At 33.2% G+C, this 16,986-nt stretch overlaps 2 protein-coding genes across 3 annotated transcripts; one reads left to right on the forward strand and one right to left on the reverse strand.

Annotated features, from left to right (window-relative positions):
- The first annotated feature begins 338 nt into the window (after positions 1-338).
- Positions 339-9,757, forward strand: LOC128170532 (mediator of RNA polymerase II transcription subunit 25-like). Of its 2 annotated transcripts, none has more exons than XM_052836320.1 (19): positions 339-498; positions 631-676; positions 790-914; positions 1,310-1,411; positions 1,553-1,673; positions 2,925-2,990; positions 3,290-3,380; positions 3,535-3,591; positions 4,119-4,238; positions 4,568-4,800; positions 4,931-4,970; positions 5,569-5,803; positions 6,544-6,715; positions 7,089-7,247; positions 7,523-7,645; positions 7,799-7,861; positions 7,951-8,008; positions 8,264-8,391; positions 8,894-9,757. In XM_052836320.1, the coding sequence occupies exons 1-19, from the start codon at positions 377-379 to the stop codon at positions 9,089-9,091; spliced, it is 2,259 nt and encodes a 752-aa protein (XP_052692280.1). In that variant the 5' UTR covers positions 339-376; the 3' UTR covers positions 9,092-9,757. The 2 variants fall into 2 exon arrangements, with proteins under 2 accessions (XP_052692280.1, XP_052692285.1); XM_052836325.1 differs by having other exon boundaries at positions 340-498; positions 4,934-4,970.
- A 2,418-nt stretch (positions 9,758-12,175) lies between these two features.
- On the reverse strand, positions 12,176-16,840 carry LOC128156919 (isocitrate dehydrogenase [NADP] cytoplasmic-like). The gene is made up of 12 exons (XM_052819255.1): positions 16,709-16,840; positions 16,566-16,605; positions 16,198-16,304; positions 15,666-15,752; positions 15,114-15,274; positions 14,612-14,758; positions 14,407-14,474; positions 14,174-14,242; positions 13,853-14,004; positions 13,576-13,716; positions 13,114-13,276; positions 12,176-12,785 (listed from the first exon to the last, which is right to left on the reverse strand). Exons 1-12 carry the CDS (start codon positions 16,830-16,832, stop codon positions 12,704-12,706), a joined length of 1,341 nt encoding a protein of 446 aa, XP_052675215.1. The 5' UTR covers positions 16,833-16,840; the 3' UTR covers positions 12,176-12,703.
- Between the last annotated feature and the right edge of the window lie 146 nt (positions 16,841-16,986).

Consider the following 16,986-nt stretch of genomic DNA (forward strand, 5'->3'; position numbering starts at 1 on the left):
ATGCAATGCGTTAAATAAAAATTCATGAATTGATCATAAATGTCGAGTAAAAATAAGTAACTAAGGGAGACATGAATAGTAATGTTATCATGATTATAGAGAACATAAATTAAATAAAAGACCCCAATTTTTTTCACATTTCTACCAATATGGACATTGTCATAATTATCTTTATATAATCGCGTTATACTTTATGCTTTTAGAAAGATACATAAAGAAAAATTGTTATTTGCAATTTTTCATGGTAAAAGAAATAAATATATCGACAAAATAAAATAAAAATGATAAAACATCATTTTTCGTTGATTAGCCTACTCCAAAATAAATCTTCATCGTAAGGGAAGTAACTCACTTTTTTCGTATTTCCTCAACAAAAATGGTTGTAGGGGCAGAACAGAAAGCTAACCCAGCCGATGTTGTTCTGGTTGTTGAGGCCACTGCAAATCTTAGTGCCTACATTGATGTACTGAAGAAATACTACATTATTCCTTCTCTGGAGTAAGTTATCAAAAAATAAATTTGTTTTCGTTAAATTTAAAAAAAATCTGTTGTTGATAGTGTCAAGACGAGTATTATTTTGATATACAAACAGTGAAACACATCTTTTTTTAAATCATATTTCTATTTCAGAGTTTTCAATGGAGGCCCTCCTGACCCAACAGACATTGGACATGATGTAAATATCCTCATTTTGACACCTGTCATTGTGTTTAGAATTGTAAATGAAATATTGATAGAAGGTGCTTGTCTTAAGCCATATGTTGATCTTCAAAATGATTTGTTTTGCAGTACAGTTGTTCGCTATACAATCTTGTCACATTCTTTTCGGCTGATGTTATTCCCGACACAACTTCAAGATGTTCCGGTGTAACAACAAATATTCATGAATTCATCACCTGGTTGGATGATTTACCGTAAGATATTATAATAATTATTTATTAATCTCCATATGCAGGTAAGTCAAGGAAGATAAAAGTAAGACATGATTATTAATTGAACATCCTATAATGTTAGGTATTGTTTAGACAAAATTCTCGCCAAAATTTTTCCTTGCTAGACTATGATCACTTAATTGCAGTAACATTTTAAAACGTACAATTGCAATCTATAAAAACACTTTAAATCTACATGATATAATGAAATATGTACTTTTAAAAACAACAGCTAACCAAAATTTATTTGTTCTGTACATGTGTAATATATCATGTATTCTTTTTTCCTCATATACCCTATGATTCAGTAGCTTGAGTGAATAAAAGGACGTATCCACCAGTAATTTTAATGCATGCACACATGTTTCTTGTTACAGATTAATTGGAGGAGGCGGGGAGTCGTGTAGTCACATAACAGAGGGGTTGAGTACAGCTCTACATGTTTTCGATGATCTGCAGAAAGTTCGAATAGATATTGGGTGAGACTGATTTTCTTCAGCTGTTTGTCAAATTGTCAAATAGTTTCTATCCATCTAACTTTTTTCAAACCATTATGCTTGCAGTGGACAATAAATTAATGCTCAGATATTTTAATGTAACCAGGTGTTATGATTTTGTAGATTACCTGTGCAGCGACACTGTATATTGGTATGCAATTCTCCTCCGTACAATCTCCCCAGCCAGGAAGGTGTTCGCTATGTGGGGTACATGGCAGACCAATTAGCCAGCATGATGGCCAAGGTTTGTACATCAAATACCGTATTTTTCGAAAATTAAGTCGATACGGTTTATTGGGCGAAAAAGGCTGTTTATAGCCAAAAAATAAAAAAAAGTATAAATAGGTCGACTTCGAAGAATTGGTCGAAAAATTACCGCTAGTTCTAATGAATAAATGGTTTAAACCAATAACGTTATCATATGGTAGCCTTTAATCTTATTTCACAGTTTTAAACAAAAGGGAAATAAAATCTATTTCTTGAAAACATCGTAAGAAAATGTCTGAAATTGCATCAAAATTTTCAAACCAATTAATTCAGTACGGCTTTTTAATTTAAGATCGTTTTTTATTACTTCCCTGCCATGTGTACAAACTGTTGTTAACCGGGGGATAGTAACCTAGCCTGGAGGCATGACTACGGTAGCACATGCCACCCCGTGTCTCTGTGTGACTTTTTACTGTGTATATAATTATAACACACGAGTCAACATCTTATCTTATTGAAGCCTGCGGGCATGAGTAGCACGTGCCGAGAGTTCAACTGTGTATAAACAAAGTAAGTGCTACCCAGACTGATTTCAGAGACACCTGGCTAAAATTTCATCAGAAGTTTTATGTTGAATACACAGAAAAAAACTTGTTCATGAATTCTACTATAAAACAAATTGTTTTTTTTTTTATTTCTACCCGACGATATTTTTTCCCCGTAAATACCCTTTGTACGGTTCTCTTTTTACTTTTACTGCGTGAAATTGATTTCCTGTTTATCGTAAGCACACGATCAAAATGCATGACAGCATATAATAATGATCGAAAGATGATTCAGTCAGTGATCTAAGCAAGAAATGTAAGAAGAAATAAATCTATCTACATTTAATTTTGTTTAAATGATAAATTACTACAGTATATTGATTAAAATCCATACGATTTTTACACAGAAATTCAAGCAGTATTATAGTAAACACTCATGATTTTATTGGAAGGTTGCATAAATTTTTGCAAAATTTCATATCAAATTTTCCAACCAAAAAAAAAAAACATAAATTGGGCGAAGCGATGAATAGGGCGAGGTCTACGTGTTTGGAAAAAAAAGTATCGACCTAATTTCCGAAAAATACGGTATGTTAATTTGAATTAATTTGTTATGCAACATTTTTACTATTAATATCATCAAGCAAAGTCTTAATGTTCAATAATTTTTGTGGCAGTAAAGAACTATACAAGTACAGGTACATTAATAAGTTTTGTTTTTCCAATGTGGCTTTCATTTTCAGAGAGGGATACACCTTTCAATTATCTCTCCAAGAAAAATTCCAGCTCTTCAGAAGCTGTATGAAGAGGTTTGTACTGCATGATTTAAATAAATGAATAAATTCTTCATTGACATACATGTAATTTCAACTAAAGTAGTTCATTTTTACTTTATTCAAATAAATTGAAGCTTAATGCAATCATTAAATTTTTAGTGAACAAATCTTAGAATAAGTTGAAAGTTTTATTATATAAGAACATGTACATGTAATTGTAGAGGAAACCTTTACAATATTTGCATAACCCATATATACTTAATAGCCTTTATAAATTGAGTATAGTGGATTAGTAGACCATTTTTATTTCTGATTTTTCTCTTTGTTTGCAGTCAACTCTACCCACAGACATGTCTGCCCCAGTCAAAGACTTCACCACAGACCCCCGCCATCTTGTGTTACTGCATGGGTTCCAACTGGAGGGTAAGCTTCATGAAACATGATTAGACTTACATTCAGTTCATATCAATAAAATAGGTCAATGTCAACAGTAAAATGATAGTTATGATACTGAAAGGATTAAAAACAATATATAATTTATCTATGCATATTTTTTGACTTTATGTTTTCATTACAGAGAGAGCCCACAGTCCAGCTGGGGACCATGTCAACATAGAGAAGCCTGCAGAAAATAGTGAGTATAGATGAGTGTCTTTACCTTGAAATACACTGTATGTTTGAATTAAATGGCTGGTAGATTTAAACACTATAGTTCTCTGCTTATCTTCCAAGAACAAGTAGTCATTTTTTTTAACCAGTTGATGTCAATTAAGAAACAAATAATTAGTTTATAACAATAAATACATGTACATTGTATCTGTAAGATTGATGAAGAATCTCCTAAATATTTATTGCATAGATAAAAAAAATATTAAATATAAATGCATCTTTTTTTTATCATATTCATACTTTGTAACAATTTAAATTTGATCCTTGGCATATGAATCTTGTCATGTCATCCTAATGATCCTATACTCTCATGCAGTCAAATTTAATTATGCATACCTGTGAAATGGGCTGGTTAGTAGTACATGTAGTAGCTACTAGTACATGTATAACATCCAACTTCTGCTACATTCTTGGACTTTAATACAACATCAATTTGCCCAATTTGTGTTGACTTTAACTCTCAGTATATTTGTTTGATTTTTCAATTCATAGAAAACCCGTCTAGTCCTGCCCCCCCAAGCTTTGCCCCCTCCACAGGATTTTCACCAGCCCCTTCACTGAGTGAGGATTCTACAGAATTCAAAAAACCCAACACGACATCTGGTGGAACTCGTAGGTTTTATTTCCTCTCTTATTTACGTGTAATCTACTGTTACTTATGGAAAATGCAGAGATATCAAAAAGCTGTAATTCTCTTAAAAAGGAGCAAATCCATAAATATTTTCACTGCAATTTTATTTATATTCAAAGAGGTCAATTTTTATGAAGTTTATGAAATACAGTTTAGAGGACAAGTAAATATGTTGACAATGACTATACAAATACAATTTGCACCAGTATCCCCTTAAAAATTGGTGCTTAATGAATAGTAATTATAACCACAGTATCCTACTTATGTATGCACTTCAATAGTAGCTAGTACATGTACATATGTTTTACAGCATTCGGTACACAAGACTCCATTGTATCCAGTATGCCATCTTTGCCATCTCCACAGCAACCTCAAATGAGCCAGCCATCCCCCTCCCAAGGAATCTCCATGCAGCACAGTCCAGCAATGCCACCGATGCAGCAGAACCCGCCTCAGCAACAACCCCAACAACAACCAATGGTATCACAGCCCCAAGTAACCAATCAAATGCCACCACAGTCTCAGTATGATCCAATGAAAATGGTGGGTTCACATTGGTAGATCTCATAATGTAATAGAGTTAAAATCTAAGTGAAAATGTAATCAAAACATTAAGAGGTGCTCCAATTTGCACACAATTTTGCCCTTAATATTCACTTTTATTTTTTTTAAGCAGAACATGATGCCGAATGACATGCAGAATAGGAGCACAGGTAATAGTTTCCATCAAATTACTTGTACATGTAAATAAAATTATGAAGTATAAAATGTTAAGTAGTGATTTACATGTGTAGGTTCTGGCTATGAAATTGTATTCATATCGCAAAAATCAAATATTCAATTTTAAATCAGAACATGTCCTTGCACTGCATCTTAGCTTCTTCTAGCGTGATGGAGATACTGACTGGCAGATATAAGAAAATCTAGATGATAGTTCATGCTCCAAATTAAAAGTTGTAAATGTTAAAAAAACCCCACTGAAAACCAAGGTGGAATTCCTTCATGCAATAAAGCTCCTTTTTCAGTTGGCACCAAGTACTGTAAAAGTGGTTATTTACGTGTCGGGGAAATTTACACTAGTTAAAATTGCGGATAATACCCCCGGGCATATATAGTAAAAAAAATTAAACTTTAGAGTGGTTAATCATGCTTTCGCATAGTTAATATCTACGCCTAATGTTTGACTTTACAAAACGCGTACTTAACCACCGGCATAAATAAATACTTCTACAGTATTCCTAACACAAACATACATGTACATGGACTTTGCCACATGATGTTTGTAGTTTATTATGTTGGATTTATTTTCAGCAATGGCCACCAATCCCATCAACCAACCCGTGTTCTCCCAGCCCACGATGGATCAACAGCCCAATGTGAACATGCCGGCACAGCCCGGTCAGCCCAACCAGATGAAGGACAGGAAAATCATCTGGCAAGGGATCCTTGAGTGGCAGGAGAAGATGAAGGCGGGGGGACCCCAGACCCCCAAAGTCAACCGCCAGCTCCAGTGTCACCTGTCCATAGGTCAGGCCGACCCAGATATGTAAGCAACACTCTGGATTTCTACAAGCATAAATAATTTTAGTTTAGACCATAAAGCATTTGCTCATCATGAAAAAAATATTACAGGTCTAGTGAACATGCACGCATTTACATGTATATACTTTTCTTATCTACAGAAAAGAAAAAGATGTATTCCATTCCACACAGAAAGACAAATAAAATTACTAAATGTAATGTCATAAGATGATTCTTTCATTAACTAAGTGAATTGATTGTCATGTATATGTACATTATTGTATACCGGTATTCAAACTAAGATGCCTATAATTGTACTTCTAAATTTGATACTAAAATTAACAATTTAAAAAAAAGATCTGAGGGAGACAATGCTTAATTAAACATATGTCCCATGTACTGGTATATTTACGTTCACAATCATACTCAGATGCTCCGGGATGTCAGTTGATGAAATGCATACAGTAAAACTTTGTTACCGGTATCTATTTTTAGTCAGGGTCATGTTCATCCATCTTTAATCATGTAAAGCAATGATCTTCATTTGAAAGATTTCCACCCAAAATGTTTTTAAGAAATGTGATTTTTTGTAACTTCTCATTTCGATGTTCACAGTGTAATATTTTGAACAGAGCAGACTTCACCTGTTCAACAGAATTTCTCGGTTTCAACCACAACACAATAAACCCTTGTTCCTGTTAAGGATTGCCAATTTTATTTTACAAATGAATCTTAAAACTTAATCTATTTCCTTCATATTTCCAGAAATGCCATGAACTGGCCGAAGGTCCTGATAATGCAGTTGATCCCCCAGTCCCTGTTGAACTCCACTCAGCTTCAGCCTCTCTTTAAAAACTCCCGCCAGGTGGCGTTCCACTTTGGCAGTCAGAACCTTGACGACCTAAGGAATCTGTACAAAGTCATGGGCACTGGTTTTGTAAGTTCACTCTTTTACGATGATTTCATTGATACATGTGTAAAAGTGCATTGGATTTTATGCATATGGTTTAGTGGCAATAGATTTTTGGCTAGTAACTGGGCACTACATCTGCAATATTAATGTGATTTGTAAGGAAAATAAAAGAATTGAAAAATACCGGTAATCTCAGCCATTGATTAATTTAATACAAAGCTACAATGTAAATGTATGCATATACTGTAGCCTATTGGTACAATGTATGTTTGATAAAATCTATTCAAGAGATCATGTCATCTTTATTCAGGATGTCACAAAAATTTTGACCACCCGTGGAAATATACATGTACCGGTACATTGTACATTGTGATTTTGGACTGACTTTTCATTGTAGGCTGGTTGTGTACACTTTCCAGCTGGGAGTCAGTGTGAGGTTCGCGTATTACTGTTGTTGTTTAGCAACAAAAGAAGAGCCTTTATCGGACTTATCCCCAATGACCAGACTGCGTTTGTAAACGGGATAAGGAGTGTTATCTACTCCCACAAAATCAGGGTCAGTATTATAATTTATCAGTGCATACATTTTGAAAAAATTGATTTTACTTTAAACCAGCTTTAATTCAAAAAGTGGTAAACTGGTTCCCCAAACTAATTTTCACCAAAACCAGCAAGAAAACATTTACCATATTAAACTATTAAATGGAAAACATTAAAGTACTAGTTCACAGCAATGAATGTCTTTGCCGGTAATTTGTATATAATATTGCAATAACTATTAAAAATGTTTTGCTAGCACAATGAAATTATATTTTAAAATTTTTTTCCCAGCAACAACAACAGCAGCAAAGACCGGATCAGCAACCACAAATGCCACAGCAGACAGGGTTTCCTGGGCCACAGCAAACCATGCCCAACCAACCAGTGCAGAATCCCCAAGGGGCCCAATTTGGGGTAAAAATAGATAAAAGATAGATATAAGAATATGTATTTTATCATCTTGTTACAAACGTTTTAGATAAGTGCCAGAAATTTTGTTGTTGTGATGAATGAAATGGCTTTGAAACTTTATTACATGTATTTAACATAACGTTGAATCATACTTAGGTACAACAGATGCCACAGGTTAGCATGCAGAATCCCATGATGACTCAACAACAGGCGAACATGGTAGGAAAATGTTATATTGTGATATACACAAATTCAATGAACAATTGTTTGCATTATCAACATGCTTTTGACAATTTGTTTTATTTTAGCAAAAGCAAATGCAGGCAACACAGATAGCAAAACAGCAAGAACAACAGAAGCTACTGGGTAAAAGCCATTCTTAGTGTATAAAGTTTAAACTACATATATTTCTGTTTGACAGTTTATATCAACAATAACCTGTCTAAGTACAGTATAACATCCACAATCCAGGACCATTTGATTTCTTTTCAAATCCCCCAATCCAGTTGAAAAAATAAAAGCAGCACAGTAATTCATAAGCACTTCAAATACATACACATGTACAACAAAATGTAACTCAGTAGTTTCTTTTTCTGATGCAGTTACATATAATTTTTACAGCACAACAAAGATTACAGCAACAAAGGCAACTCCAAATGCAACAGATGCAGCAGCAGCAACAGCAGCAGCAACAACCTGGTCTCAACAATCAGCAGCAACAACAGCTGACTCAATTGCTGATGCAACAGGTAGAGGTTGGGGAAGGGTTGACGGTTTAACACAAATATGGACTCAAATTATGGATTGAAAGTAGTTTTCTCTTTCCAAATATATCACCAAAAAGACATTTTTCTTCTAAATTCATTTCTCTTATTACTTGAGGAATTCTTTAAACACCGTTTACAACCTCTAAAACTACAAATTGACATCCCCCGTTTTTAGAAGTACATATTTGTGTACTTTATAGCTAGAGCACAAAACCACTATACTTTACTTTGTGGATTATTGATGGTGTTTAATACATGTATATACTGTACTAATTACAATGTACAGGCTGTTATACATTTTTTTATTTCCCGTATTAAGATGAAAATAAAATTAACTGATGAAGCATCATTTGTCAAAATGCAAAATATTACATGTGCTAGTACATGTATTTGTCATTACCGGTACTTGTTTGGCCAGCCACGTATCTGATAAACGAATGGATAGACTGTACACCTTTTAAACTGACTTCAATATTTTTTGTAGCAGCAACAGGGCCAGAGACAACCCCAGATGATCATCACCCAAGGGCGAGGCGGTCAGATTCTACACCAGGGACACCAACAAGTGATGGGGGGTGGGCAGGTGCTCCAGGGAAACATGCCCCAAATGGCTCAACAGGGCCCCTCTTCCGCTCCTCAGGGGGGTAACATGTTTGATGATCTGAATATGGAATTCTTATGAACAAATGTGCTTCATTTTGTTTTTATTATATATACATGTACTTATTGATGGGACACTTGTTAAACTGTTTTTGTGCTGTGTTGATAAATCATGAACAGAACTAATTTACATGCATGTACAGCTTGTATACATGCATTTGCATGAGGGGAAAGGTAGACAAATGAAAAATAATTTACAGCTGATATCTAAAATATGAATGTTTTGATGTAAATTTAATGTTTTGATGTAAATTGTGCTCCAGAATATCTCAAAATTAAATATGCTGTTTTTGGAATTTTATTTTGACATTATATATCATTAAAAATTTTCATGATTAAAAAAAGAACATGTTCAGATATGGATGACTATCGTCTATGATATCAGATTGATTAGATTGTATCATCTGCCTTGCTTTATCATCATCTACTTAAGAAACTACTTTGTTATTTCTGTATTGCTGGAGAGAGAGAGAGAGAGAGAGAGATGCCACTATTCGTCTAGCTGCATATCTGCCAATAATGTGGTTGTTTACAATACATGTAAACTATATGTTAATTTTTACACTGTATTTAATGTGTTAAAAATACTGAAGTATGTTGGCTTCAAGTGAAGTCACTTTAAGCTTTAAAAATGTTGTTATGAAAATTGAAAATAATAATAAAATGTCACAATTGTGATAAAAAAAAATAAAGTGCAATATGTATAACAATTTTGAGTTTTATTTCATATGTATACATGTATACTAATTAAATACATGTATATTGTAATATTCTAAAATGTAAATTATCTATCGTAGTTCTTCTTGCATTCAAGGAAGGAAAAGAAGAGATATAATTTAAATGAAACTGCTAAAAAAGTCTTTTTGTTGTATATTTTAAAAACTTACACTGTACACTGTACCGGTATTGTCTTTTATTCCGGTCTAAAAGTCAAAGTCTGATAAATTTCATCTCACTGCACATATAATAGGAGACTTTTCCTGGCATCATTAGGGCTGCATTCAAGATCGTAGCAGCTACACTGTTGAATGGTAAGCTAACATAGCCACTACATATATATTCTTAGCCGAAATATTTTATGATATTAAGCATCAATTCAAGATGGCCACTGTAGTTACCACTTTGTAGCAAATATGAAATCTATTTATTTAGTGATATTTTGTTCATCCTATAAATAAGTTATAATGAATATTAACATTACACGATACACAAATTATGTCAATATAATATTAATCTTAGTTAAATATTTCCAACTATAAATCAGAGACCTAGTGGTGCGTTCAATTAACCTAGACATCTACAACCAGCTAGAGGCTATGATAGCTGCTATGATCTTGAATGCAACCCAGATGTGAATGCACATTTTACATGTATGTATATGTAAAAAAGACAAATTTTCACTATTATGGCATGGAATTGATTAAAACTCAATATTTTGGCAATCAGAAATGCTTTGTGTGTCGTAAAGAGGTATAGCACCTTTTCCCATTATTTCGCCTACACTTGTGTTTGGACAGAAAGTACATGTTACTGAAAATAGCTGCATGCACCAAGGTGTCGCAATATGATTTTCAAAACCTAAATGCACTGTACTGATTTTATAGAAAATTATGTAACAACTGATTTGTCATAAATTCGAGAAACTCTGTATATAACAGTAGTTGATATTCTGAATTGTGATAAGTTCAAGCAGAATGCAATTGATCTAAGTGTAAATAGAGTTATACATGCATAGTGTTAATGAAGAAATCTGTTTATATTGGGTATGCTGATCATACTCAGACTGAATTAAACAAGATAATTTAAAAAAAAAACCCAGAAGAATAGATACATGTAACTTAACCTCTCTATTCTGTTCATGTTTCAATTTAAGTGAAAAAAAAATTTACTACTTACCGGATTCGATCCAGCCACCACAAAATCAAAAAGACCTCCATGTTACCACTTGGCCATGCATCAAACATTTTCAGCAGATGCATTTTCAATATATATGGCTATATACATGATTTTATTAGAAAAGACACTAATTGAAATATTTGTCTAATTTTCAGTACGAAGGCCACGTTAAGGTACTTCACTACACCTACACTTATCCTTTTAAGACACTACGTCACAAGATGGCAATTTAAATGTTTTGTTAAACTGTTTGTATCAATCAATTCAGATGCAAATCGTCATAGCTCAGTGGTTAAAGTATCAGGCTTGTGAACTGCAGATCATGAGTTCAATCCGCCTGTGGCTTTTGTTCATGTTTACTGAATGAAATTTTTAAAATATCATTTCTATCCAAAATTGCACATTTTTTCGCCTATTTGATATATATTTTTCTTATCCATCATGCTCTCTATCATAATCAAGTAATTTTCTGCTGATTTGAAAAACTATTTGAAGGTGTAGTGAAGTACCTTAAACCAAAACTAATTCAATGTAAATGTGTACTACAATACCTGTAGAACATAATTTTAATCTGATGTCTTTGGTTTAGAGTGGTTCAAATAGTCAAATATCCTATTTTTTATCGTATACTAACTACTTTCCTATATATCCCTAACAAAACCTGAATATTTTATTATAAGATAATTAAGACTCTTAGAGCATGGTGATTGTGTAATTTACGTTTCTTTGAATATATTTAAACTAAATATTGTACATTATTAAAAATGTCTGATGTTTGCAAAAGGCTATATTTGAGGCCAAATCGTATATAAAGTGTGCTATACCTCTTTACACGAGACCAAGACGAGAGATTTGATTGCATGCTACACTCTTGAGCCACCTTAAAATAATTGTTTGCCCTCCCCTTATGACCCGATTCTTTTTAACAATATGGGTAATTTTTTTAAAATTCAGTTGTTTGAAGGCATGTGGTTTATTTATTTTTGTGCATTTGAAAAATAAAATCAATTTCATGTACCTATCTACCTAAAGTTTAGGCACCAAAACAAAAAGTTCTCTACTTTTTATGGTACATGTATCTGCAGCCTAACAGCATGGGGCAATAAATGATTGCCTCAAAATCAATCTAATGTAAGGTACCGTACATGTACATGCTTGTTTAAATGTGCATGCCATACACATGTATTAAATTCACTGAACACTAAAACTTCCATTAAAAAGAATCTTTATTAAAAATGGACTTTTAAAATGATTACAATGTACATGTAGATTCATAAATTAAGTAACAATGTAAAATCATATTGCTTTGTGTTTGAAATATATTAATTTTTAGATTAAAATCAAAAGACAGAATAAAAAGACACAAAATAGACACTCAACAGACATAAATTTTGACAGCTACCCTGTTAGGTTCATCTTACTGGTACAAAATCACTAATCCTGAATAATCAAACACTCATGTACCGGTACATGTAAAAATCACATAAAAAATCACATCATTCTGTTAAATACTGTTCAAAAAGTCATTTTTTTTAAAAAACCTGAATAATAGAAATTTATATTTTTCAACTTGTTAATCACTCAAACATAGTATGCCACATACTACAAAAGTCCTCCATGTTGATATGTTTAGACAAAGAATAGGAAAAAAGAAAATGGGGTTTATGTTCACAATGGTCAACTGAAGCTTGATCTTCTTTGGACTGCGTTACAGCTTGCTAGGGTCCCGCCCTGCTAGTCAGCTGGTTTGTTTCTGGGTCAGCAGCTCTGCAACTTTATCCAGGAACTCAAAGGTGTTGAGGTAATCTGACCTTTGAACACTGTAATATGAAGTCATATGAGGAATTAGATACCATAGCGATATGGTAATTTATGGATGTACATGTAAGTGCTTTGGTAGTTTATTTCAAATGAAGTTTTTTAAGCTATTGATACTAATTAGTACTGGTACTTCTGTACATGTAAATTGGACCAAAAGAAATGTATGAAATTTATTTTTGTGAATTTTGATTAAAAATAAATTACCCTGTACTCTCAGATTATAGATCTCTGAAATTTATTTAACTTGAGCAAATCTACTTAAAATATTAATTCGCTATGAAGATTTTACAAAATATTTGGCTTTCCACAAAATGACAAAACTCTTACCTATTCATGCCTTTGATACAGATGGCTAGATCTTTGGTCATTATGCCCGATTCTATAGTCTCTATGCATGCCCTCTCTAGATTATCAGAGAACTTTTTCAGAGCATCATTGTTGTCAAGCTTAGCTCTGTGTGCGAGCCCACGTGTCCAAGCAAAAATGGAAGCTTCAATCAAAAAAAGTTACACCATAAGTGAAGTAAGCTTCATCATAAGTGTTGAACTTAACTTTCACTCATTCATTCTAAGCACAGGTTTTTAATCAATGTCTGCATTAAAAAAAAGTAATTTACTGGTGCATGTTTTCAAAGAAGCCTATCCCAAATTTAGTCAAATTTTTTCCGAAACAATGATAATCATTGATCAAAATCATTGAATGTCAATTAGTCTTAACATGTACATTAATTCAAATATACAGACATCATTCTCTCCAATACCTTTTCATTATTATATCAATAATGTATACCTATGGAGTTTGTTGAAGTTTCGTTTCCTTTCTGATGTTGGCGGAAATGTCTGGTGACGGTTCCATGAGCTGCCTCGGCTTCGATGGTCTTGCCATCGGGGCAAACCAGTACACTGGTCATCATCCCGAGAGATCCAAAGCCTACGAAAACCAACAACAAGTACATATATGTAGTTGTAATTGTAACTTAAATGTACGTGTAAATGTACAACGCTGAACATCTACACGGTCAAAATTACACAGTAAAAGCCCTACCCTGGTGGGTGCAGACACCTACCCTGGGCTACAGAGTCGGACTGGACATCTCCATCGTAGTTCTTGCACGCCCACACGAATCCTCCCTCAGACTTCATTGCGTAGGCGACCATGTCGTCAATCAGTCGGTGCTCATACCAAATCTTTTTCTCCTCAAAAGCCTTTTGGTATTGCCTGAAGCAACAGATGTTAATCATTATTTCAGTGTGCTTAATGTTAAGATGTTTATGATTACCTGTGTGTTTATAAAATCTAAAGAACATGTGCAGGTACATGTACATTTTATTTCTTAAATTTTTTAAGAATGCTTCATCTGTTGATATCAATAAGTAAATTAGCTTACTTTTCATAGATCTCTTGGAAAATGTCCTTGAATCTACCATCATATTTCTTCAGAATTGTGTTCTTTGTGCTTAGAAATGGAAAAGTTATTGGTTGAGTAAAAATGTGGATCAAAATATACTTTTAAAAAATATCTATTTTTAGTTCACAAAGTAATAAATTAACTTATTTGGAGAACAATGCATGCATTGGTAAAATATATTAGAAAATAAACAATTAATCCATCTAATGTACCTCAAGTATAATGGCCATTCTTTTTGAAGTGCAAACTGGAATGAACTATGGGCAAATTCTGTAATACTCTGGAATAAAGTTGAAAATTCTAAAATGTATTATATCATGCCTTAGTTTTGAAATAAAAGCATTAATAATGATATTATTTATACTGAATACAAGCTATTAATTTTATCATAAATATTTTTCATTCTCAAACAAATACCTTATCAGTGTTGTACATAGCCAAGGCTACACCTCCAGACTCTGTGAAATCAAACACATTGAAGTTTTGTGCCTGACTCCCATCTGTTGGTGTAAATTTGAGCTCTAGTTTTCCTGGCCCTGGTACAACAAAATCAGTGGCACGGTACTGCAAACAGAGAAGAGCCAAAGTTAAACAAAACAGGAAAATGGAGTTTCCAGTTACTTTTAGAAACTACAACTGAGAACTTGCTCAAATCTGGCACTAGAAATAGTCAATATGAACAAAATTATGGCCATCACAGATGCACAGTTGAGGCATCTTTCTTGTTTTAAGAATTATCACGTCAAATAGATAACAGCACTAAATACTGATAATTCAACAGTCCCCTTTGAAACATTTGTGACTTTTCTCTATTACAGAGCACTCAGTTCGGTAGCTATAATACTACTTGTGAATTGAAAACTTCTTCTTTGCAAGAATACATGAGAGGGTCAGGTTTATAACTGTGCTACATACTAACCTGATCGCCATAAGCATGACGTCCTATCACAATGCTCTTTGTCCATCCCGGGACCAATCGTGGAATGTTTTGGCAAATAATGGCTTCCCTAAACACAGTGCCTCCCAATATATTCCTGATGGTTCCATTTGGAGATTTCCACATCTTTTTCAAATTGAATTCTATAAAAATTTGGCAGAGACAAATTTTGAGAATGAATATATTGATAAAGAAAAACTTTAACGTTTATTTACTGGAGCTCATTTCTTTGAGTAAATGTCATTGTAGAATATGTGCAATAAAAAAAGAAATGTGTATTTTGATCTGATTGAACATATTTTTTTTATAGCTTATATACCTCCAGATAAGTCTAATTCCTGAAGCTGTACGAAAAAATACTAATTTCTTATAAAGTTACTTTTTCTATTGGACTTGCAATGGGTGTGTTTTGGTAGTTTTTGGTCTTGACATATCAAAAACCAGAGGAGATGGTAGTTTGAATTTGAATTTGATTGGAAATATTTATCTTTGCTAAAGTTAAATCAGCGATTGTCAAGTCTTTTGGATCCCTACCTTCCACTCTTTTCTCATCAGGAGTAATGGTGGCACACTTTATGCCTACATTGTATTTCTTGATGGCATTGGCTGCATCAATGGTCACTGGAATAATTATCAAAGAGTTAACTCCCTTGAAATCTGTTAGTACTCTCTCTCTCACTCTCTCTCTCTCTCTCTCATTTAAGGAGGAATGTGATACTTTCATTTTTGTGATGAATTTACCTTTTCTAAGATCAACAATAAATGAATCCTTATACATATCAAGTCATATTTACTAGTACTGTTGGTTACGATTAAAATGTTGGCTACATAATGATCAGAAAGTCTAAAGTTGAGTTTTGAAAAAAAATTTTTTTTTTTACCTTTATTCAAGTATTTGAAACAAATTATTGCATGTGGCTATATTTATAAATATGATGCATTCATTCAAACAAAGTGTTCCATTCAACCTTTAATCTCTTTATATACAACAAGCCAGAGTAAAAACTTTAGTTACTTAACCATAAAACATTACATAACATTTGATTAATGCATGTATTGTGTTTACCCTGATCATCTGTTGCATCACGGTTCTCAATGCCCAGATCATAGGAGTGGAGCTCCAGGTCCACAAATGGGAGAATTAGTTTCTGCTTGATCAAATCCCAAATTACTCTGTAACAGAAATAAAACAAATCTGAATAAAATGATTTTGAAGCCAGAAAAGGAGAAAAATTATGATGTGAGAAATACAGTTTACCATTAACAATGAATGCAAAATCCAGATCTGGAGCAAAATTTTAGATCCACCCATGAGTTTTCACATTTTTGACAGAACAGATTGACGGTATAATTATTGCAATTATGTAACAATAATTTTATTTTATGCAGTTCAGAATTTATTGTAGTATACGACGCTCCGCCCACATAACTTACCGAGTCATTTCATCCCCCTGCATTTCAACAACTGGACCGCCTGTGAAGTAAAAAACAAAACGGCCATTTCATAAACAAAATCTATCATATTACGTGTTTTATTAATTATATGCACATAAAACACTTGAATTTTCCTTTAGTACCTTTGATTTTCCCCATCTTTAGAGTTTGTAGACCGGTATTAACCACGCGTACGTGCACGTCAGACGTTGTAGGCTTGAATGAACTTTGGACGCTACGGATATCCCTGTCTGTCATAATATACATGAGGTACCAAAGGGGTATATATTACGAAAAAAAAATCCGGATGCAAAAAAATAATTAAAATAACATTGAGATGTATAGAAAAATGTTAACCATTTTTTTTCAGGATTTTAAGGTGTGCACGTTCTTTAAAGGAAAAATAATATCGATGTTGATT

Source organism: Crassostrea angulata, chromosome 1 (assembly GCF_025612915.1).
Source record: "Crassostrea angulata isolate pt1a10 chromosome 1, ASM2561291v2, whole genome shotgun sequence".
NCBI lineage: Eukaryota > Metazoa > Mollusca > Bivalvia > Ostreida > Ostreidae > Magallana > Magallana angulata.